At 36.8% G+C, this 25,256-nt stretch overlaps 1 protein-coding gene across 1 annotated transcript; it reads left to right on the forward strand.

Moving 5' to 3' along the window:
- Positions 1-1,208: 1,208 nt before the first annotated feature.
- LOC146003720 (uncharacterized) lies at positions 1,209-24,816 on the forward strand. The gene is made up of 3 exons (XM_083142110.1): positions 1,209-1,512; positions 14,268-14,801; positions 19,711-24,816. Exons 2-3 carry the CDS (start codon positions 14,335-14,337, stop codon positions 21,407-21,409), a joined length of 2,166 nt encoding a protein of 721 aa, XP_082998236.1. The 5' UTR covers positions 1,209-1,512; positions 14,268-14,334; the 3' UTR covers positions 21,410-24,816.
- Positions 24,817-25,256: the final 440 nt, after the last annotated feature.

The raw sequence follows: 25,256 nt of genomic DNA on the forward strand, positions 1-25,256 counted from the left end.
TTTAAGATTAGGTCCCTCAGCATTCTTCTAATAATAAACCTAAATGCTCTCGTAGTTAGGTTAGGTTCTGTTAGCATTAAAATAATATCGCTAAATGCTTTCTAAAGAAAAAGGTTCTAAATTACCTGTACATTCATTCTCACTAATCATAAACTTGCATTTCTCTCGTCTTAATCTGTTCTTAAGATTTGTAACATCCTCTTAGCAGACGAATTACGTGGCAGGAGCAAATTTGACGCTTATTCTTGCTGCTGACACGTGCGTGGCAGCAGACTCGGCCTATATCTAGACGCCAGATCCTCGTTAGTCTGCAAAATACACTCCATGGTCACAATGACGTAAGCATTCGTAGAATAAATTTGTATATCATTCTCCCCACCTCCCCCAAGAAACGTGAGCTAAACTATTGCGCATTCTGTGATATGTTCATTACTTCTCAGGAACCACTCGCGGCCTTCAACTAGTTTATCCTGAAAAACATTTCTACTTTCTCATTTCTACTACAACCCTGGCGAAAAAAGGCGGCTGGAGCGTGGTGCTGATCATATCACCTCTAAAATGGCCGAGCTCGAGAATATGCGGTGCCTTACTACCACATCCCCTAAATGTGCCTGCATGGCACGTTGCTATACGCACGAGGAACTTTACCTAACCTTTACTACTACTAACTACTCATGCCAGGAATTTTGGTATTTTTTATACTTTTTTATTTGCCCATTGCTAACCTGGTTCTTTCCCAGCCATGACAGCAATTAGTCGATGCAATAAAAATACGCCAAACTTAAAAAGAAACAGGTGTCGTCGCGCTTCCGCGCGCGCGCGCACACACACACACACACACACACACACACACACACAGAGAGAGAGGGGGGGGTTAGGAACACAAAAATCTTCCACAAACTGATCATGCCTGACAAGACTCCATCAGAAAGCTTTCCGGAAACAAGTTTACGTGCGCATAGGGTTGTGATGGCCTTGTCTGTAACTGCCTTCCAACACTTTCTTATCTAATACAGGAGTAATGAAGTGTTTCCAACTACCTTCCAATCTAACTAAGAGGAGGGAGACCTTTTTTAAAGTTCGCCAGTGTACTACTTTTTTTTAAAGTTGATGCTAATAAATCAATCAATCATGGCATATTTTGTGATGCACAGGAATCACAAAGTGGCAAGGGATAAAACACTGCTTCTAGTCGTCTGCTACTTTGCAAAGTCAGAAACGGAAATATCAGCTGATCTTGCGTTGTGGACGAATTTATACGAGAACAGACGTTCCAAATAGATATACATTTCTCGTTGCCAGTATACGAGAAACCATGTAAAGAATTTAATTATATAGATAATATTGTGTGCGTGTGTCTTCTTAAAAGTTGTTTGAAAACATTCTATAAGCTTCATGTTAACAACCTGTGCATATACAGTACCGGCTTTTCGATCATGATGAATTAATTAATTGTCTTGTCACTTTACTGCCTGTTAGATAAATGGTTGTTGGAAAAGTTTTGGTTATAAGGTAAATGTGCAACTTTCACACTAGTTTTATTTGTAAACTGAGATCGGTACCCTTGGCCCTCTGTACCCCCTTGTTAAAGTGAAATATTTTGCATGGTTTATGAAGATTTTGTTGTTATGTAAGTTTTGTGTTGTTTTTAGCTCATGGAAATGTGTTATTATGAAGTAAAGTACATCTGTTATCTTACAGTGAAGCAGAACAGCCTGTAGACTTGGCGCGAGTGAACACCCAACAAGACATTCCACAACAGCAGCTATAATTTTACGTCGTTAGGTTAGGATATTTTGGTTTGCGACTGATAATTATTTTGAACGTGTTCTTTCGCTGTTTGAGTGTGCATGCAAATTGTTTTTACTAATAAAAAGCGGCGAAAATACTCCGAAGTGGCAGGTCTTTACTTAACGCAGGCCATTCTTTGGGCTCAAATATCTCGGTTATTTGTGTTTCCCGCGCACTGGAACCAGTTTTACATTGTGTAAAACGTCGAATCTCTCGATTAAAAAAAATAGTATAATTCTGGAGGAGATACAGTAGGTCAACCGCAGGTCCGAAGTCAGAATTGATCTCCAGGGGGCTCATGGGTTATCAGGGGGAGCTTTATAAATCAAGTCCATTTTTCAAAAGTTTAACAGTGTTAAATGAAGGTAAAATGTGTGTGTGGGGGAGGGGGTCATTAAGTTACATAAAGTTTAGGAACAAGTTTACAATACCGGACCACTCTCCAATTTCTATGAAATGTCGCCTACTCACTAATTGTGAACTCCTAAACACGAATCGGCATGTAATAATTGGCGGTCAAGTATGGAAATCGAGAAAAAAAACGAAATAAACTATGTTTTCTTAACGTAACGTAACCCTACCATAAGAACAATAACTCCACGGTAGACGCCATTTTCCCAACATGAAGAAATCAACAGGCAAGACAAGGTATAGTTCTCGTAGCTAAAATATTAATTTTTCTTTGTATTTATGCTAATGGAACCTAACCTAACAGGCCTAACCTAACCTCATAGGCATTCCTCGTATTACGTCAGCAAGATTGTTGTGCATAAAGGAAGACCATTAACGAATTGCGAAAGAAAGATGGTTCCGAATTGCTGTGTAGGGACAATCAGCGTGGTAAATCGCAAGGTTATTTTACAATTTCTAGACGTAATGTACAATTTTAACAAGCGACCGCCAAATATGAACTACAGTTACGTCATCAGGACACCGAAATTAGTAAGTAGACGAAATTTTATAGAAACTGGAGAGTGGTCCGGTATTGTAAACTCATGCCAAAGTTTATAAATATCACACAAATACTACAATTTTCTATTATCATTTAAAATATCACTTGAAGTGTTAATTGGCTGCTACTGAAATCATCCCTTACTACACATTCCATACTACGTTTGATGATACAGATATTTATATTACACAGAAAAAGATGGACAGTATTCAATCATAGGGTCTACTGTACATTCCACTCCCCGGCCGAAACAATAGAACTCCCCTTCGTTCCCAAAACTTGGGAGCTGTTAACCTTTGATGCAGATGCGGAGGGAATTTGCATAATGACATCAAAGTCACAGATTTCTGTATAAATGGAAGGTCGCAACATGGGCAACGAAGGTACAGATAAGGAAGTTCCCCTGTGAACAAACTTTCTGAAGTCTAGAGAAGGGAATCTCCTAAATACTTACCGCTACTTAAGACTTCTTGTTATAAATAAGATGAATGAATGTAATAGCTGCTGTTCATGCTCTCTGAATTTATCCTTCATCAAAGTTGCGAGGAAAATAATATCTGCTATCTACATTTTCACTCTTCACTGCAAACAAATTTCACAAAATAGTTTTACCTAATGTCAAGGGGGCTGACGGTAGTTCCAAGGGGAGGTCAGTCCACCTGGCTATGGGCCTGGGTCAAGGGCACCCCGAGATCTGCACTTTGATATCACTTCTTCACAGTTGTCTAACATTGGCTTGACGCTTTAAATTTCATGGGGGTTTCTATTAAAAATTAAAGCAATCTTCTTTCCTGCTTGTTTAATGAATCATTTTAACAGTGTAATAATAATAATAATAATAATTTTTTTATTGTAGAAACATATGAGAACATCACATGTATTACAATCGTCAGAAATATAACCTAGCCTTTTACTAATAAAGTATATATAAATCTTACAAACAAACATCCCAGCAGCATCTTAGACACGTAACACAACTTACATAAATTTAGTAGTTAACATTATTATCTTACAAGCATAACTATTTTACCTAACAAAATTAATTTCAAAGAGTGCTTCTGCCAGTTTTCGTTTGAATTTTAAAAAGGGTAGTTGCCTTAAAGACAAAGGGGAGAGCATTGTGAAACTTAACCGACCTGTAGTAAAAGGTTTTTTGTGTCTTGTTGTAATTACATCTAAACAATCCCTATTTCTGGTTTGATAGGTATGTGAACACCCTAACTCCTCATAAATGTGAATGTTTTCTTTTATATAAAGCAGGCATTGGAATACAAAGATAGCAGGAGCTGTCCTAATACCTAGTCTAACAAAACTTAACTTACAGTGGCCACGGCTTGGAAGACCACACATTAATCTTAGTCATATCTTTTGCAAATTTAATAACCTTTTTATTGAAGGCTGATGACCCCAAAGTAAGGTACCATAGCTTAAGTGACTGTGTATCTGTGCATAATAAACAGTTTTTAGAACATCCAAGCTTACACACAATCTTAACCTACGCATTAAATAAACCCCTTTGCTAATTCTGGATTCAATTCTACTGATATGATCCTCCCATTCCAAATGATTATCTATTAAAAGTCCCAAAAAGGTGACAGAATTCTTTTCATGCTCTGTATTATGATTGTTACTATTATATGTAAGTTCCAAATTTTGGATCTTATCAGTGTTTATGCAAAGCAAGTTAGCAGTACACCAGTCCTGAACAATATCGGAAGTAGATTTTAATGAGGACCTTAAAAGATTATTAGAATCTGAGTTCAAACAGATATTGATATCATCAGCAAATACGTAACTACTGACCAAGGGTGTTGAAATGTTATATGGCAAATCATTTATGTAAATAATAAAAGAATAGTGCCCAGAATAGATCCTTGAGGTACTCCGTTTAAGAGGTAACAAATTTCACTCCTTTTCTTCAAAAACTATTCTCTCAGATCTCCCTCTTAGATATGATTGCAAAAGTGACAGCGCTCCATCCTCAAAACCATAAAATCTTAACTTTTTTAGCAGAAGAGAATGAGATACAGTATTGAATGCTTTGGACAAATCATAGAGTTTCACATTAACAACTTTCTTACTGTATAAACCTAATATACAGTTTTTCAAGAATGAGACGGCAGCCTTAACAGTACCAAGTCCAGTTCTATAGCCAAATTGAGAGTTACTAAATAACTTATTTTGTTAAAAATAATCGACAATCTGATTATTTTGGACAATGTCTAAAACTTTGAGAAGACTGGAACCAATGAAATAGGTCTGTAACTATCAGGAAGAGACTTATTACCCTTTTTAAATATGGGTATCACTTTTACTAACTTGAAATCTTCAGGGAAAACACACCCAATAATACATGAATTTATAATATGAGTTAAAGGTTCCCTTATAAAATTTACTCCATATTTCAATATGATGGAGCTTAAGTTATAAATATCCTCAACATCTACTACTACTAATTTTAATGATTACTCTTTCATGTCTTTTACTTCAACAAGATGGAAATTAAAAGTAGTGGTAGGTTTTAATAATCCATTTAAATAATAACTTGAGTCATTTTTACTTGGGCAAGATGAAACTTTCCTCAGAATTTCTTCAACTTTATTAATAAAAAAAATGTTGAGTTCAGACGTGCATAGTTGGTTATTAAAATATTTTCTATTCACATGTATGGAAGTACTCTCTTTTCTTACAGTATCCCACATAGCTTTTGACTTATTACTAGAGTTATTTATACGTAAAATTATCATTAACCTTAATCCTAGTTTCCCTAACTAATCTGTATAATTTCTTTTTATGATTTATATACAGATTCTTCATGCCATTTGAACCAGTACTAATCAAGGGCGGCACCCGAAATTTTCGACCGGGTGGGCAGAAGCTCCATATTGATAGATTAGGGTGGGCAGTATAAATGTAAGACCATATATAGTATATGTGCATGTAAGACGTATATGTATCCCCCTCTGTCTTACACTCCCGATTCTCCTCTTACTTCTTTTCCCTTTCCTTTTCTTGTTTTCCTCTCTATTCTTTTCTAATCTATTCTCACATCTTGTTCCATTTCCTTTCGCTTTGCCTCTGACGGACGCAATTATTTCAAGGAAGTGTTTACCCATGCGCAGCCATGCATTCTAATCACATTCTTTCAAGCATGTTAATACAGTGAAATAAATGTGAATTAGGTTTAAGCTTGTGTTGCAAATACAAGGCACATACTTGATTTGATGTATTTGGCGACAGTGATAGAAAATGCGATGGTAGACAATCATGAAATTTCTTGTAATTTAAATGCATGTTCCTGAGCCATAGTATTTTCATCCTACGAGTTTTTGACTGAAAGAGTTTTCTTACTCCTTGGGGGTCACTTTTCTTAGCTTAGAAGGTTTGTACACTTCGCAACATCTTATTTGACCGCCCCGAAAGAATTCTAAGTCCCGAAATCGTAAACTTAGCAACATTGCACTTCAGCTCCAGGTGAGAGTAGCCAACTTTGAGTAGGTCCTTCCACTAGACGAAAAACGCTACGGTGATAGGTTTTCAATTTAACACTTTCCATGAACTTGGAAACTATAAACCACTATTATAATACACAATCAAACAGAAATAATAAATTGGAAAAAGAACCTTGAAGGATATTTACGATTCTGTTTGCTCGACTTGAAATTTGGGGGGTTTGAAACACTGAATAGAGTTTTTCTCCACCTGGAGGAAATTGCCATCAAGTTTGTGCAGAAAGAAGCAAATTTGTGAGGAGTTTATGCGACATTTTATTTACAATACCTTGCATAATATCGAACAGTTCTCAAAAACATATATTTTACACGAAGTGTCGAGAAAATGTGCTTGAAAAACAGGAAGGTGGGAGTCTTCATAAACGTCAACATGTTTTTAAGGGTATAACGTCATTAAGTTAACGTAGAGCAGTTGGTTAGGTTCTGCTTTCCTAATTTTTCATCAAGCGTGAAAGGTCGCGGGTTCAAATCCCACCCTCTCCTCTTTCTTTTTTTTTTTTGTTTGCTGAACAGATACCGTTGATATTAGAATATTTTTAAAAAAATGAATCCGATGCACACTTGAGGGACGTCCCTTCTGCACATATTTCCCTTTAGAAGTTGGATATTTCCAGGATTTAAAGTTAAAACATTTCTTTTTAGTTATTGTTCATATGTTGTGTTAACACAAACATCATGATTAATTCACAAATCACATACATGTATTCAGCATGCAAAATGAAATGTTATTTAAGTTATGTATTGCTTGTTCTTCACTGACAACTAAAATATTGATGATTTGATTTCGATATACTAAAAAAAGATATACAGTTATGTTAAGTAGTGATGTAGTGCAGTACTGTAACGTAGGAGAGTGTTTAATGAGTTCAAATTGCTAAGATTTGTAATTTTATGGCCGTTCCTTCGTAATGACTGTTGTCAATCCCCTCACCACCATCTTACCATGCGCCTAAGACTAATAGTAAATCGCTAATTAACATAAATAAATTGTTATTGCGACGAAGGCCGATTCGATAAGAAACTACTAATAAGTATTTATATAGTGAGTGACAAAAAAAAATTCAAAACCTCATAATGATCGTTAATTCGTCACTGCTTTGTATCTAAAATATTTGTCTTCTTTGAACAGAAAGTACGAATATCAGATATAACAAACTTTCCGCACTAACTTTGCAATATTCAAAACCACCATTACAGACTTAGCTCTATGTAACTTGATTCTGCGCATTCCTCGTGGCATGTGACTTCCTCCTATCATCGAAATAACTTTCTCTTACTATTTCCTTTCCTCTCGTGAAATACAGAGACCAATGTTAACTTCTTAGCACGGTGGATAAACTTTACACCCAACGATATACTCCTGAAAAAAATCCTGCCTAGGTGGAGAATCGAACCTTCGACCTCCTTCGTAGGAGTCAAGCACGCTACCTCCTCTCCAGGTAGCTCACGTTAAAATTTGCTACCAGTTTGAAGAAACCAATTCACACATAATGTCATATCTATAATTTCCTCATGGCAATTTTCATGAGGAAACGAATTCAGATAAAAATCGAGAAACGCTGAAAGGGAAAATGATGAACATGTATGTTGGCGTTTTGTCATATTTTGTAAATTGTGGAAAAACTTCCGTGTTTTGAACAAGCAATCGTTTAGTTACGAAGTATTTTGTTGTTTGTTTAAAGTGGGAACAGGAGAGCGAAAAGGAGTCATTTGAACCAGACCCCGTTTGATAAGAAACTTCAGCTTTTTTCCAAAGACTGTATGAAAAGAGAGAGGAACGTATGAAATATAAAATATGTGTGAAATTAAAACAATTGAAACCTTGAAAGATAATACTAACGAACTTCAAACTATGAAAAACATATTTTCCTGGTGGAAAAATCCAAGTCATTTTCGAAATATAAACTTGATGTTTTTCTTTATTATGAAGTGGAGATATGGGACGATACGATCCCTCAGCACGAAAATTTTAAGTAAGTTACCTCCAACTTTTTCAATGGTCATAATTACTACTTAGGGTCCGGAAGTTGATGAAAAATCAACTTTTTTCTGACCCTTAAAAACAATGCTAAACCTGATATCATGTCCGTTTCCCTTCAGTTAGAGCCGGAAAACACTTTCTATTTTACATTTTTTTTGTTGCATTTTTCGGCCTTTTTTGGCTTTTAGTTTATTTGTCAGTATTTTTAACAGTTTTTGTTGCATTTTTACTTATTTTTGAGGTTTATTTTTCTCCTCCCCTGTTGTTTCGTGCATTTTAAATGCATTTACTAGTAAAACTTACATATTTAGATTTCTTGACATGGTCCTTTTAGCAAATTTACCACAAATCGAAAATACGGTCAATGGAAAAGCATAATATTATTCTTAACTGAAACGTTTGGCAATGGATTAAAATACTTTGTGTGAAGATCTACTTTGAGGTTCTTTTTCTGGACACTATTATCGCTTTAATCTGTAGTTTTAAAGTAAAATTAGTCACAATATTAAATGCAATTACACTCTGCTATACGCGAAGCAGAACTGTATTTTCGGATGCTGGCCGACTACAATATCATAGAAGTCCCACTCTCAAAGGAGATGAATTGGTTGATTTGGTGTTTTAAGTCAACTTTATGCATAGTAAGGCTAATCGGGACTGGACCTACAGTTTAAAGTGGGATCAGAACCGAGTGCATAAAATAATGTGAACCGCGTGGTGTAGGGGGATCGATTGCTTATGGAATGGAAGGTCATGGGTTCAAACCTACTTCTTTGCAAAATCTTTTTTTGGGAAGTATATGGCTTTGGACGAGAATGCTTATCTACGTTTCTTGGATATTTCCGTTGATATTTATGCGATTTATGTCCAGCATTTCCGGATGCAGAAAGTTGACATGTAAGTTTTAATATGTGTTAACTTATAACAGCTGAATGAAAGAAAAAGTATTTCCTAAAATCCTACCAATCACTGAAAGATTAAAAACATTAGTAGAAGCATTACTTGAGGCATGCACAGTTTCGACGATTATGGAGTATGGAGGGGCAGATGACCCAGCACTATGCTAAACATTATCTACCAAGGCAAAGAAACTGTCCTTGCCCTCCCCCCACCTTGCCCCATTAGTTTTGAAACCCAATCGCCGCCACTGAGCATGCATCGCATAAATATTTACAGTAATATCATATAATATTATATTACGTTATTAGAACAGTTCGTACACGGTAAATAAAAAGGAAAAAATAATAAGGAAAGGGTGGGATTTGAACCTACGATGTTTCGATCTTGACGAAAACAGTAAAAAAATGAAAGTACTGTCATCTAACCAACTACTCCAGGAGATTGCTAACAGAAATCTCAGTAAAACACGTTAATCTCAGTTGAAGCAACATTGTGCCGGAGTTTCGAACCATTTTTCGCCAAGAACCAAGGAAAAGATACATTTTGCAGAATCGTTTGGTGTTGTGCAAGGTATCTTTACTAAACATTTTGCATAAAATCATCATAAATTTGCCTCCTTGCATTCAAATGTGACTGCAAATTTCTCCAGGTGGATGAGAACCTGTTCAGTGTTTCACAATGCACATACATTTTCCTATTTTCAAATTCAGAACGAAGAATCTTGAAATATTTTCAACATTCGTATTCATTTTTTTGTCTACTCATATATTTTATTACTGATTTAGGGTATCTTTACTTTATGGAATGTGAAAGAATGAAAAAAAATCAGGAGCGTTTTCATTCAGGAAGAAGAAATGTTGCAAAGTTGGCTACTCTTAGTTGGCTCTGAAGCGCTATGCTGCCAAATTTATGAATTCCGGACTTTAAAATTTTTCAGGGTGGTCAAATAAGATGTTGCGAAGTGTACAACTGACAAATCTATCTGAATGTTTGTAGTAGCGGTGATTGGGTGCCAACATTTGAGGGGTAAGGACAATATACTTTTTCTTGATAGAAATGACTTAGCATAAAGAGGGCATAATGTGGCAGAGGGGAACTGCATCCCCTACTTCCCGCTTAGCCTAATGGCCACCACTGAATGTTTGGATTAAAATGAACGTCTTATTAGGAATGATTTAAAACACACGGAAAACGAATTCTTTGTTCATTGTCCATGAAGTATTCCTAGGCTAATGAAAGGCTATTTTGACAAAATATCACTCATAAGTAATAAAGAAGTAAGATTGAAAAATCTGTTCAGAATTGAAGAGATTATTAGCTAAGTTGTTATTCGTTTTTTGAACTGTCATGTTACTAATGCGGGAGAAGCCACACACGTATGGTTACATTAACATATTTTTTGAGGTAACAAAATTATTTAGGGCACAAGGAATTCATCGAAGTTGATCACCATACCAGTAATAATTCATCTATTTTTTATAGATGACTTGGCGTGACCATTTTGAATACACTAGAATGTCAACCTGTGCAGCATACCCTGGAAACTTTATTCTTTCAGGGAAATGAGTCCCTGGTGCCTGGAACCATTGTCAAAGTAATAATTTATTGGGATACCATCTTGGTATTTGAAGATGACAGGTATATAAAAATTGTAATGAAATAAAGAAAGGGACACTTCTGAAATTTCAATGCACAGCTAATTAAAACTATACTACACTCTGTAGCATACTTAAACCTGAAGGTTTATGGCTGCAGAAACACACGCCTTCCATCTGTCCCTATCCGTGGCAAGATCAATCCAATCTTTCCCATCCTTACAGATTTCATTTAGGTCCATCTCAACATTATTCTTCCATCTTCGTCTTGGCCTTCCTACTGGTCTCTTACCATAAGGTTTCCCAACAAGAATCATGCAAACTATTCTTTCTTCTACCATTCGTGTCACATGCCTCCCCATCTAAGTCTTCTTGATTAAATTATTCTAATAATAATAAAAATGTTGAAATAATTTATTGTGCTGCTGGAGGAAGTAACGCTAATATGATGTTTTTATTTGCTTATTTGGAGATTATTCTAACCATACCCAGCAGGCCGAGATTTATATATGTATGTGGAGGCCCGGAGCATACAGCACCAAGACTTCACTCCAATCCCCTCTACACAGTTTCAGTTATAACGTCTCGACAAGTTACATGGTGTGCTTTGTTATTATATTTTTACCACATCCGAAGTACCTAATATTTTCATTATGTGGTACTTTTCAAAAGCAGTCTTTCCCATTAAAGACCCGGAGCTGCAGTCCTCAAGTTCACCCTAAATTCTGATCTAATCTTGATCATACCCTGCATAATTTTGAGCCTCCTAAGCCTACCTACTAGCTGCTTTTAGTCATAGAAGTATTCATTTGATCACAGTTTTTGTTACAATAGCTCTAGTAATTACTTTCACTTTCTAATGACAAAATTGGCTTTTTATGTGTTGATAATTAATATGTGAACATTTCTAGCATAGAATATTCACAAGTAAAATATACAAGTTATGAACACCAGAATACACTTATTTATGGAATATATCCCCAAGTATATGTACTTACTGAATTTGATTGGGTGGCCACAGGAATTTTCGGAATTCCTTTACTTCTAACTCTTGTAGGTTTGGGTTTAGTAAGTTTGCCTATAACATACTTTAGAGGAAATGCCCTTTCAGCTGAATTAGACATTTCAGACATTAAAAATTTCACTTTGTCATTTATCTTATTTACAGAACGATACATAATTTTCCAGTTAATAAATGATAATTCATCGTGAAATTTTAAAATATTTTTCTCTCTCATTAGTCCCACCCTTAACTTGCAGTTTTTGGTATCAATTTTAGATGTGACTTTAAAAAAGTTAGCCTGAGACTTTAGTAAAACTGCCCAATGATCAGATACAACAGTTTTAACAATTGAGCATTGAATTATACCATCCATAACAGCAACTATGTTATCAAGATAACTACCACCTCCGAGTTTGGGCCTAGTAATCTCAATTGTAGTTATAGCTAGATTGAACGAGGAAAATAGATTATTTAACATAACACCATCTAGATTCTTTACTAACCTAAAGTCAATATTGAAATCTCCACATAAAATAATCTTAGCATTAAATGTACACAAATGTTCTAAGGGGTTGTGCATTCTATCAATAAATAATTTAAAATCTTAAGACTCAACATTTGGCCTATATACAGCAACTAAACTTGTGTTTATGTCTACAAGAAAAGAGGCCGTAACCTCAAATACCATTTCAATAGACATGATGTTTACACTGTGAACAGGGCTATGAGAAAAGATTTTCTTGATGAACATAGCACATCTTCCATGTTTTCTGGTGGGTCTACAATAACTACTACTCAAGTTGTAGCCCTTAAAATCGTAAAGATCAATTTCACTGGGACATAGCCAGTGCTCAATTTTACATAAGAAATCTGCATTCAATGTAGAAACATAGTCTTCAACAATAGTATATTTATTTGAGAAGCCTTGGATATTCCAGAGAAGAGTTACAATTTCATTAGTCTTATATTGATTATTAAAGCTACAACTAACAACTTCCACAAGCTTGATTTTTGAATTTCTTGGATGATCTTCAAGGGTATTAGACATAGGCCTATATTGATTATTAAAACTACTGAGACTGCTAATAACAACTTCTATCTGCCTGACATCTGAATTCTTTTGATGATCTTTCAGAGTATTAGACATAGGCCTACCTAAGGATCTAAAAAAGTATCAGTATTGAAACTTAGAGGGATAGGCTTAGAAGGAGCACACTTATTTTCTAACTCTAATATCTTATCACTAACAACATATTTACCTACTCTATTAACATGAAGACCGTGTGCGGTATGAAATCTATTTCCTAAGTTACTTATGTCTACATAATGAACATTTCTAAAATGCTTACATACCTTGTACATTTCACTATTTGCTTTGTCTACTGCTCTGTTGATGATGGACTACTGCGGCAGATCATGTCGTCGAGGCACAGAGAAGTCACACACTTGCCTGGCACTTCGAAGTTCCTGAAGTTTACTTGTAAGGGAAAACGGAAGATCCTTGGTTTCATTTCTGGTGACATAGTTTGTTCCTGCTAACAGAACTGAGCTGTTTACTAATGCCTTGGCTGTAGCATCACAGAATTTTGCCCCGGGCTTTACAATACTTGTAATTTTATGATAACTATCTCTTAAGATATTGGACTATCGGAATATATGCAAATGTTCATAGGCCTAGTTTTGTTCTTGGACTGTACTCCCTTTCTTTCACTCCGAGGTGGTTGTTCACTTTTTCTTCTTCCTCTATTTCAGTGGGCAAATCTGATAGAGGTTCAAATCTATTATTTAGAACCGGAAATGTCCTATTTGATTGTTCTTTCTGGCTTCATAGCGGACAGTTTCCCATCGTCTTGAACTTACTTGCACTTCGACTGCAGCACAAAATTCAATCAGCATATAATACGAGGACATGTTGTTCCTCCCACATTTTATACGCTTCTTTTTCACCATAGAAATCACATAGCATTTTCTAAATGTTCTCATGCAAACATTTTCACGCATTAGAAGCACTTCAACCAACAACTTGCTGACTACATACCTCTGTGATTTCAAACAAATGAGCAACAAGTCCACGAATCAAGTACTCAAGAATGCAGCGATGCATGCTCTGTGCTAAGGTCTTGATTGCTTGTTTAATTGGAGCTTTTGAACTGTACTAGGTAGCGTCAATTTCAACAAGACCATACTTCAAGTCTTCTCTTTATCATTCAGACACAGCCTGTAATCAAATTTGACCTCCCGGATGGCATAATGGTAACATTATCACCTTGTAATCAAGGGGTCCTGGTATTTGATACACAGTGGAGGAACATAGTGGTTCAGATCTCACTTTAAACTGTAGGTCCAGTTCTGGTTAGCCTTATGTGCATAAAGTGGACTTAAAAACAAAAATCTCACACCTTATTGTCAAATGGTTTGTCCCAATTTAGATATGTTACAGTACTCACTCTATTCGATTAGTTTCTTTACGGTCTGATTATTTTACAGTATTCATTACTACAATTGCAGTGTATCTGTGTTTTTCTCTTTTTAGGTAATCAAGTTCAACATTGACGACTGCAACAAATGAACATTGATATGGTAGATATTGGTTATTAAGGATGAATTCAGCTGAACATGACCCAGAGTGTGATGATCAGAGATCACATTTTGAATTTGTTGAGGTGGTGGTTAAAAAAGAACCAGTAACAGAAGATGAGGCAAATGGTGATTACTCCTGTAATAATAGCAGTACCACATGGGCAGATATGGACTCTCAATACAGTACTGCAAAAGATCAGCAGAAGGTGTATGATGTGTGTGACGTAAAGAAGGAAGAAGATGACAGTGAAGTAACAGCTAACCCAACAGATGAAGATAAAACCGAAACAAATTCAGTGACAGGAAGGACCATGTGGTCCAAGGATGTTAACGCATTCATGAACCAAGCATCAAATGAGTGTGGATCTGATTTTTATGAGGAAGAAGGGGCAGAAGAGCTTGTTTTAAAATTTGAAGTTAATTTAGAAGAAGGAGATTATGTTGAAGGACCCAACTCTATTGCATCCAAGGAGGATAATTCAATAAGGTTAGTGTTAAATTGTACCATATGATGCATTTTACTTTCTTGGTCTGATTGACATTTTTATAATGCTATCCCCATATATTTAATTCCATAGCTATAGACAGGGTTAGAGAAAACTAAAAGATTCAGGTGCCAGCCCTTTTTTATCAGGAGCAGAGGCCTGCACAAGACCTGGAGCAGACCCGTTCGCGAGACATCGCTCCTAAAATACCATGCAACCTGCGCAACACCCTCGCTTGAGCAGCTTGTCTGGCCACCTGCCCAGATCGTTCCTGGCAGGCATTGTAGACCCGCCGGGTACCCGCAGTCTTACGATACCTAGTAGGTCTCAGTTAGTTCTTTCCATCAACTGCAGGCCCCTCCCTCTGCGTGACGTAGTTACTTCAAGTAGAAACTGCACCGGACCCACACCGTTCTGCAGTGTTGCCAACTGCAATAGATTTTCACTACTTAAAAAAGGGAACTCAAAGCTTCGTAAGCCACATCACCAATGAAATGAGATTTACGACGATTGTTGCTAACCCCCCCCCCCCACACACACACATTGAAATAGGTTTTCCGTGGCACAGGATCCATAAGTATATGTCGTAAACAACCAATATACGTGTATATAGTGATATAGGGCAGGACTGAAACATGTCACGTTCGACGCTGAGGTCGCGAGTCGAACAACACACTCTTCTACTGCGAACACCAGGGTCGTAGCCAGCCAGGGGCATTGCCGTTACCCTCGTTTGGGGTGGGGGGCGGGGGCAAGTACTTGGATAAACGTGCCAACAACAACAATCACAATAATAGTAATAAAGTAGCATGAAAGGCATTATTATCTTCATAAATCATGCAAAAAGGGGGTAGAAGTCGGTTCTCACGCATTTGTGTTGAAACAGAGGATTGTTAGTTAATAATGGAAAACAAGCACACAAACTGTTTTTGAAAGAAAGAAAGTGCATGATAAATGCATTCCGAATGTACATACATATGGCATGTAAAATTTCCATCTACAATATTTTCTTTTCACATGGAGCGACGTATTACATAATCAATTCATCCAACTCGTAACAAACCAACATTAATAGCAAATAATATCACGGGCCGCCATAGCATTCTGTTTTAAAACTTTTCTCACTTAGATCGTTCGGCGCTCAGGACCGTCTCCCGCTACCCCTTTGCTACGGCATTGAACTTGATGAGACTGTATAATATTTTATAATATATTTCTACTTTCATAAAATTTGAAATCAAGGGGTTGCAATTACCTCTCCATTCCCCCTCTGCAGGTGCCCTTGGCCGTCTGGAAGGAAAATGCAAGAAAAATATGAAATTTAATTCCATCTTGAGTACCCTTTAGCCCTGCTACTCTTTAATTCTGCTAGCCTGTTTTTTCTTGTGCTTTAATGTTTGACCCCCACCCTGACCCCTCCGCTAGACTTAATTTCCGTCCAAGGTTGTGAGCAATGCCCCCTTCCCCCCCCCTCTGGTTGCGCCACTGCGTGCCTGGTTAAGGCACCATGCAATAAAAAACAATTAGTTTTCAGTGAAAAGATTTTTGTTTGCTCGATCATTCATTTAAATAAATGAAGCTGTAATATTGCGTGCATTTCCTGGCAATAAGATAAAAACTGCTTACAATGAACTGAAATCACTAAGTATATACTGTAAATTCTCCTTAAAACAGAGAGCTCCTCCTAGGACTTCGTAGGATTTAGGAGCTACGTAAGTAGGCAACACTGGCTGCAGCCGTCCACGTGGTGATGAAACACCTGGAGCGACACGCTGCCGGAGGGCTGTTTCCTTCCAGCAGGTTTTGCAGGTGCCCGGGTCTTGTTAAATGCCCAGTTACCTTGTAAGCGCAGAGCGCCTTGAAGACCAAGAACCCGGGTAAAGACGCAAGTCGACTCGTTGCCGTGGGCAGGCGAGCAGGTATACCTGTCCTAGCGAGCAAGCGGGCGTGGGTAGGTAAAAGGCACACAGTGCAGCCCTTTGATCAGGAGCCAACGTATTTTTTTTCATGCAAATACTAACTAACTAACTCTCTAGCCTTCTTGAACCCGCAGGTTCATGGCTGCAGCAACACAGGCCTTCCATCTGTCCCTATCCTGAGCAAGATCTATATACTCTTTTCCATCCCTACCGATTTCCTTTGGGTCCATCTCAACGTTATCCCTCCATCTTTGTCTTGGCCTTCCTACAGGTGTCTTACCATCAGGTTTCCCAACAAGAATCCTGTAAACTCTTCTTTCCTCTCCCATTCGTGCCACATGGCTTGCCCACCTAAGTCTTCTTGATTTAATAATTCTAATAATATCTGGACATGAATACAAATTATGTAGTCCTAAATTATGTAACCTTCTCCACTCACCTGTCTCCTCATCCCTTTTAGGCCAAATATTTTCCTAAGGATCTTATTTTCAAATACTCTCAATTTATATTCCTCTTACAAATACACACTAAGAAAGCCTGAATTCAACTAAGATAGAGCTACATATTTTGAAATGTGACCTTAAAACATTTAATTTATTTATTAATGCAAGATTGGATTAAAAGTAATTAATTTTTGCATCAGACTGGCCATCCTAAAGAAGGCTTGGAGTGAATGAGGAATATAGAGAATATCTCCAATTTCGTTAATTTTTGGTATACTAACTAAATTTGCCCTTCTAATCATGAATCTGTTGTTAAAATGCAGGGATCACATGTGGAAATAGGGAAGAAAGCCGATATAAGTGGATTTTTTTTTTACAGCTGTATCTCATTGCTTTAGGAACAAAATTTTAACTAAGCTTGCCTAACCTAAGCTAACTTACCTTACTGGAAATGGTTCATGGGGCTATCCTTGAATGGTTTGTGGAGCACTAGCTTCCTCACTGCGCAAGATATAATTTTTGTAAAAGAACGCTTGAACACCATTGCCAAACTTACCTCTAATCGAAGTCTGCATTCCACATGCTCTTCTACCTCATTGAAGTAACAAAGCAACAATTAATACTCTGCATTAACAGTGTGGCAATGCTGTAGACAGCGCAACGAATGCCGATGTCACTAGTTCATATCACCAAACATGGTTCCTATGTTTCTGTATGGAGAATGATCCTGGTAATGAACGTAATTTTGCAACGTATATAGACGTAAGTGTACAATTTTTTCACATGACCCCCAAATCTTAACTCCAGATACTTTATCAGGACTGCATATTTAGTGAGTATAAGAAGTAGGAAAGAAATTGGAGACATTCTCTGTACTCTTCATTCATACCGAAGGCACCAGTAAGAGCATAAATAACGATGCAATACATTCTGATGCATGGCCAAATCTACCCTATCGTTCCAGATATTAAAGTTCTCCTACGAACAGCGCAAATATTTGTAATGACATGTTTATTGTTTTGATTTAATTGTACATGGTGCAGAAAACGCCCAAATATGAAAACAAATTGATAATTTTGGAAATGGAAATTTTCATCAGTAAACTTGAATTATTGAAAAATAAAGATAAAAGTTATTTTAGAACTCGATTTGAAAATTAATGTGTCTGCTGGAAATTTTCAGGTTGCGCTGTGACCGGGCACCCTGTGTTTGTGTACCCCCTGGTACCCCTGACATTTTGAATTTTTTAACCCAAGTCTTCTTTCTTATAAGATGTAATGTTAACTTTTAGACTCTATCAGAGGTGCCTCCCTGGTTGTAGTGAGGGGCGAACCCAGTCCTGTAGTCGAAAAATTTTCTAAGGGTATATGTTTCCATTTACTTTGGATTATATTTTCATAAAATATATGCATAAAATCATTTAACTTCTGCAAAAATAATCCATTGATGGTAGAATATTAATGATGATGATATACCCACATTTGGCCTAAATGAGGCAGATTACAAAACTGCAATTCTGTATCAATTGGGCAATTTTGAATAGGAAAGATGGGTCATATGGGATGATCCCAGGCATGCAGTGTTCTGGAACTTCTGATGAAAAAAACAATAGATTTTAAAACTTGTGGTACAAGTTGTTGACACTTTGCAAATTACTGTACTGCGAAAATGCCAGCCTCACGGTCACACATAGCCAGGGGTGCTGTTGTCATATTGGGCTGATGCTGATGTTATAGAGTGGATGCAACAGAGCTTCGATGCTGGGGACTGCCATTTTGAACTACTGTAACGTTTTCATCATAGAGTGCGAAGATACACCTTCAAAGAAATTAACTTTTTACTGGTGTCTGTTTGATGGTGTTGCAAATAGTTACAGTCCCGTGCGAATTAATCGGAACAAGATATTTTTATGCATGATAGAGTCTCAAACTTGACTATGGTTTCATGATGATGAATCTATGACAAATCATGTAATACAAATTATATAACAGAAAGAAGAACATATTAGCTATTAAGAAATATTACGAATATGTAATTTATTGTTTCTGAATAGTGTAATTGATGAATTAGGGTATAAGTACAAAAAATACATAAAGTGTGTAGTTATTATCGTATTTCAATTAATTTGCACGGGACTGTACGTGTGTGTGAATTCGCCCACTAATGAATGTATGAACGTTGAGAAAATATTTCAAATAAAGTAAGCCAATCAGAAATGAGGTCTACTATAGTCCCGTGCGAATTAATTGAAATACGACAATAACTACACACTTTATGTATTTTTGTACTTATAACCTAATTCATCAATTACACTATTCAGAAACAATAAATTACATATTCGTAATATTTCTTAATAGCTAATATGTTCTTCTTTCTGTTATATAATTTGTATTACACGATTTGTCATAGATTCATCATCATGAAACCATAGTCAAGTTTGAGACTCTATCATGCATAAAAATATCTTGTTCCGTTTAATTTGCACGGGACTGTACTATGCATGAATTCTGTGTGTATTTATATTATATTTTATATATTGAATATTTCAGTGCCACTTTGGAAGCAGAATCATTGAACTTGAAATCCACAGATGAATACGATAGGAAGGAAAATGGATTTGTAGCGGAGACTGTCTCGGTGCTAGAGCAAACACAAGGCATGCTAGGAAAGGTTTGTGTTGGTTGTTTAAATCTGAGCCAGGATGCAGTGTGCCAACAGTGTGGAAAACGCTTCCGGTGTAAGTACTGTAAGAAATCCTTTTCGAAAAAGTGCTTTCTGGATGTTCATGTCAGGACACATACGGGTGAGAAACCCTTCTCGTGCAAGATTTGCGAGAAGGCATTTTCAGACAGAAGCTCGTTTAATAAACATATTCGTGTACACAGTGGTGTAAAACCATACACTTGCAAGTATTGCCAAAAGTCATTTTCCCAGTCAGGTCATCTCAAGGTCCATGAAAGGATCCATACAGGTGAAAGACCTTTTCCTTGTCAAGAGTGTGGATTGTCATTCTACCACAAAAGCTCTCTAACAAAACACTTGCGGATCCATAGTGGCATACGGCAGTTCCATTGCAATTATTGCAACAAATCCTTCATGCACAAGGACTACCTTACGAAGCATATACAGTTGCACACAAACGAAGCGCAATACACCTGCCCAGATTGCAATAAAGCATTTGTGCAGAGACATGATTTTCAACGACACTATGCAGTTCATAGTGGAATTAAACCATACTCATGTCAACTGTGCGATAAATCTTTTTACTCTGCTAGTAAACTAAAAAGGCACTCTCTAGTGCATATAAAACGGCCATTTTCATGTCAGCATTGTGATAAATCATTTTGTGAAGAAGATGAGCTGAAAAAACACACTATAACCCACGTGAACGGGAAACCGTTTCAATGTTCAGAGTGTGAAAAGGCGTTCCAGTACGAATACGAGCTCCGCACTCACATGCACTCACACTCAGGAGAGAAACCTTTTCCCTGTAAATTTTGCCAGAAGAAATTTTCTCGAAAAGACTGTCTGCGGCAGCACACCAAACTTCATGAAGGAGTGAAGGAATTTTCGTGCCGTTGGTGTGTGAAGTCATTTTTCAAGAGACACGAACTGATTTCGCACGTGAGGACACACACCGGTGAGAAACCGTTCCTTTGTCACTTGTGCTCTAAGACATTCTCTCACAGGTCAACGTTTAGGTTCCACATGAATACCCACAGCGACATCAAACCCTTCTCTTGCAGCCACTGCGATAAATCATACTCCAGGAAGACTACGCTCATTCAGCATTTGAGAATGCACATGGAAAAGGGATTTACGTGTAAGACATGTGACAAAAAGTTCTACCATCAAAGTTCCCTCATAAAACATTCACGAACTCACAATAGAGAAGGATCTCCAAATTATAAAGTAACTCTTACAAATAATTATAGTCTCCCAGAGTATCCGGCAGGTAATGCAAACAGTAATATTTTCCCAGTTTGTGAAGTGCTTGAAATTCCGAAGACGACGTATCCGTGCCCTCAGTGTGGTGAGACGTTCGACCACAGTCAAACTCTCAAAGCACATATCCGGACACATACAGGGGAGAAAAGATTTTGTTGTTCACAGTGTGGAAAATCTTTTTCTCGAAATTATAGGCTGAAGAACCATGAGAAAACACATGAAACTGGAGATAATCTGGTAGATAATTTTAATGAACGATCTGTAGAACACGACGAAGAAGAACATTTCACTGCAATGTAATTCTTAATGAACATTTTTTTGACTCTTGTATTTGTATAGTGTTGAGTATAACAAGCTGCTTCAATGAAATCATTCTTATAAATTAGACAGTTCTGTTGCAAGGTGTCTGGAGTAGAATACAAAACTTGTTGGTATTTAGGTGAGTTTATCTCTGTAGGTACCGATCTGGTTAGCTCAGCGTGCTATAATATCAGAGGTTCTGGGTTTGAATCCAGCATGTGTGTGATTGCCCCTTTATATAATCACTCATCTGCATCTTTGCGATTAACCAAAATTGTCAGAACAGCTAAATAAATTATAAACAAAATCAATCAATATCTCTGAAATCAATCCAGTACATTTTAGAAAAGCTGGCAAATAGGTTACAAACATCTTGAAAACATCTTGAAATTACTTGTTTAGTCAAAATAATTAATGTAATTAATATAATATCACATTATCACTGCATTGTCTACAGTCGAATTGCTCAAAGTACTTTTGATAATAAGTAAAATAATTTAAATGATATAAGGAAATAAATAATAATAAAAAGTATCAGAAGCATGTACATGAGTCCTAAGTGGCTCAAGTTTTGAACCTAATATTAGTCACAGTCAAAATTGCAATAGAGAAGAACTAAACAAATAAATTAAATTCAAAACCTGAAAGCCTAGTTTTCACATATATATCTTCCAGAAATTCTCGCCATTAAGATCTGGCCCAAGTAAGAAAGATTAGGCAAAGCAGACAACATACCCTTTGAAATAACTTGCGTAGTTTTGCCAAGACTAGAGCAAATCTGTCTTTTACAAACCATAAGCGACCCATCTATAAACAAAATAGGGTTTTCGTTTGAATCTAGGTTCTTACGTCGAGGCAAGGACGTTTAGTCAAACAACATCTGGAGTGAGTGGGTTCGAATCTTACTTACACCATGAATAGAACCTGAAAATAAAGTGTAACACCTACATGGGAGTAGTGTTTTGGTAACGGCCCGGAATCTGGCCAAGGGATAGGAAATGTTTAAATTTCTTATTTCATGGTCTTCGATCACAAGCCAAGCCTGTAATTCGTTGTTATTATATCAAAGTAATCAGGACACGAGAAATAATGTAAAGAAAATATTTAATAGAAACACTGCATGCTTACAATACCTCACCACACATTACACTTTCACCTTCTTCACCTTCACTTGTCAACAAACGAGTTGACTACCCATCGTGCACTGGTTCAGAACAATTTAATAACGCGAGCCCCTGATAGCAAGCGTTGTGCAAGAAAACACCAATTTCGTGAGTTGAGTTTAATGAACTAACTTAACATCACAGTATATAGACAAAGACTTGTAGCACAATATGAGTTCCAGTGAGGAGAAAATTCTGTTCCCCTCCGAGGTTGAAGAAAGCTGTTGTGAGAGTCTCCCTTGAAGTTCTGTTTTTTACCCCCGTTTTCTGAGTACGCTGTTACGGAGAGGGATTGTCCTCGTTCCTATTGGTCCATACACTTTAACTCCTCCCACATGTGACTCCATGTTTACACTGAAGGGGATGATTGCGTGTTCGCCAAGTATGTGGCTCTAATTAGATTAAGTTCCTCGTGAGTCCACTGCGAGTACTTTCCGTTGACAAGGGGTTAAATTTAAGCTTTTCTTGGCCGTCATATCTCCAGTGGCGGAAAGAAATATTCTCGAGTAAGGTCGCAGTTCAATTTTTCATCTCAGTCACTTTGATAGGGAGATGTTCAAACTGTAGACTGGCTGGCACGCTCACAGTAGCTATGTCATCTGCTCCGGTCTGTTATGTGCAGACCTGTTGTTTTGGTTATGTGCCTGGGCAGCTGCTTACTCCCTCGAGAACAGAGGATCGTTGTTCAGGACGAGGGCGAGAGTCACGTTGGGGGTTTTAAATTTTAAAATGCTTGATGCTTCGTGATTAGCTGCATCTCACCGTTGGCCCACTGATTCTCTAAATTTCAACCATCAAGCCGAACGTGAATTGATGGTGACATGAGCCGAATTTAGACTGGATGGATATAAGAGTTTATTGCTGGCTTCCTTCTCTTGAAGTAAGTTTGGGCTTCGTGGGAAATAATGCTGGTTCGTTTGAGACGGCTGTGTCCTTTTCTCAGAGAGCAAAAAATGAGATCTTGGGGAAGTGCGGAGAAAGACCGATGGTAATGGTAAATGGAAATTGGTACATCGGTCATACATCCTATCCTTGCATCATAGGAAGGTAGAGTGCAATGCTGCTACGGTTCGAGTTCTAACATCCAAGATCTGTGAGGCAGTGAGGAATCTTTGTCTTATTTTGGCAGAAGCCAATGGCTGCAGACCTAGCCTCATCCTTTTACCAATTGAATTCTGTAAAATTTTAAAACTTATTGTTTTCTGTTTTTGTTACTGAAGTGCAATGATTATATTATAGTAGATAGGCCCTAACCTGTCTCTATTACCATTGCCAAAAAAAGTTCTTGATTTTAAAAAAAACATTGAGCTGTTACTAAAGTAAACAATATTAATTGCAGCTAAACCAGACATGCTATTTGCTTTATTTCTGTACTAAAGTTTGAAAAATCTTAGGTAGAAGACTGATTTTTCATTTTATAATTTGTCACATTAATATTCAAATTTGTGGTGTGCTTTTACATTTGTGCATATCATAAGCAAGATTGTACAGTGAGTTGCAAAAGTAATAGTTGGCGAACTGTCTATCACAAATTCCATCCAATCTGTTTTCTAATGTTGTAATCTTGAATTGAAATGAAAACGTCAATAAGTAGAGGACAATATCTGTTTTGCACCAACAGATTTCCATTCTTTAAAACAACACAGGATGTGGAATACAAAGAATGAAAATAGTGATGTGTAAATTGCCTACTATTAGCTTTGCCTTGAACTGTGCAAGTTATTTCCATAACAAACCAGAAGTACTGCAGTCTCTTATTTCAGATAGAGGAAATATTGGTGTATGCATTATCGAGTAGAGAAGTAATACTGGAAAGAACAATCAAATATGTTTTGGTTCAAGATGTACATATTTCATAAATTTTGTTTTCTCATACTAGCCATATATCTAGGCTAGAATGATTCTCTGTTGTTGTTGGTTTGAATGCTAGGAGCTTTTGCCACACATTTTTACTGTATGCAGGTGGCTATACTGTATGGTTTGTATCTAGTCATGATAGACAATGTATAAGATTTTTGTAAAATTATTCAAAGGGATAGGATATATTTGCTTATGATAAGCAAAATGTTAAACCGTACAAACTTATGGAAACTTATATATATTTATTTTCTATGTAATTAGTAATTTATGTTGTTGTTATTGTATTCCAGGCATATTGATACACTAATAATATTTTTCTGGTCTCTGAAGTTAATCCAAACATCTCAGATAAATTGTGAATATTTCCTTACATGTAATTACGATGCAATGTCGAATGAAGTAAAGAACTAACTATGTTTTATTTATTCTGATGTCACAAATATCTTCTAGCCAATGTGGATTACTTTTTAGTTTATTGTATTTTGTCTTTCAAAAATTTTTAGGCCAGGTGCTTAGAGAGTTTTATTTCTTTCAGGATGTCTCCCAGTCTAGAAAACCTGGTAATTGTGGAAAAGTCAGGGAATTTACTCTTTTTCTGGAATAGCCATGGAAATGTCAGGATCTTTAGAAAACTAAGATTTTTTTGAAGTAATGCACTAAAAGCATTTTAAAGAAATTTTAAACTGTATTGGAATATATGGTCAGTAAAGGTCAGGGTGTCTACCAATCTGGAAAACCTGAAAAAGTTAGGGAATTTACTTTTTCTCAAAGTCAGGGAAATCTACGTTTTTTCTGGAGAAATCAACGCTTAACATAGGTTTTTG

This window comes from Lepisma saccharinum, chromosome 20, assembly GCF_977018435.1.
Source record: "Lepisma saccharinum chromosome 20, izLepSacc3.1, whole genome shotgun sequence".
Lineage (NCBI taxonomy): Eukaryota > Metazoa > Arthropoda > Insecta > Zygentoma > Lepismatidae > Lepisma > Lepisma saccharinum.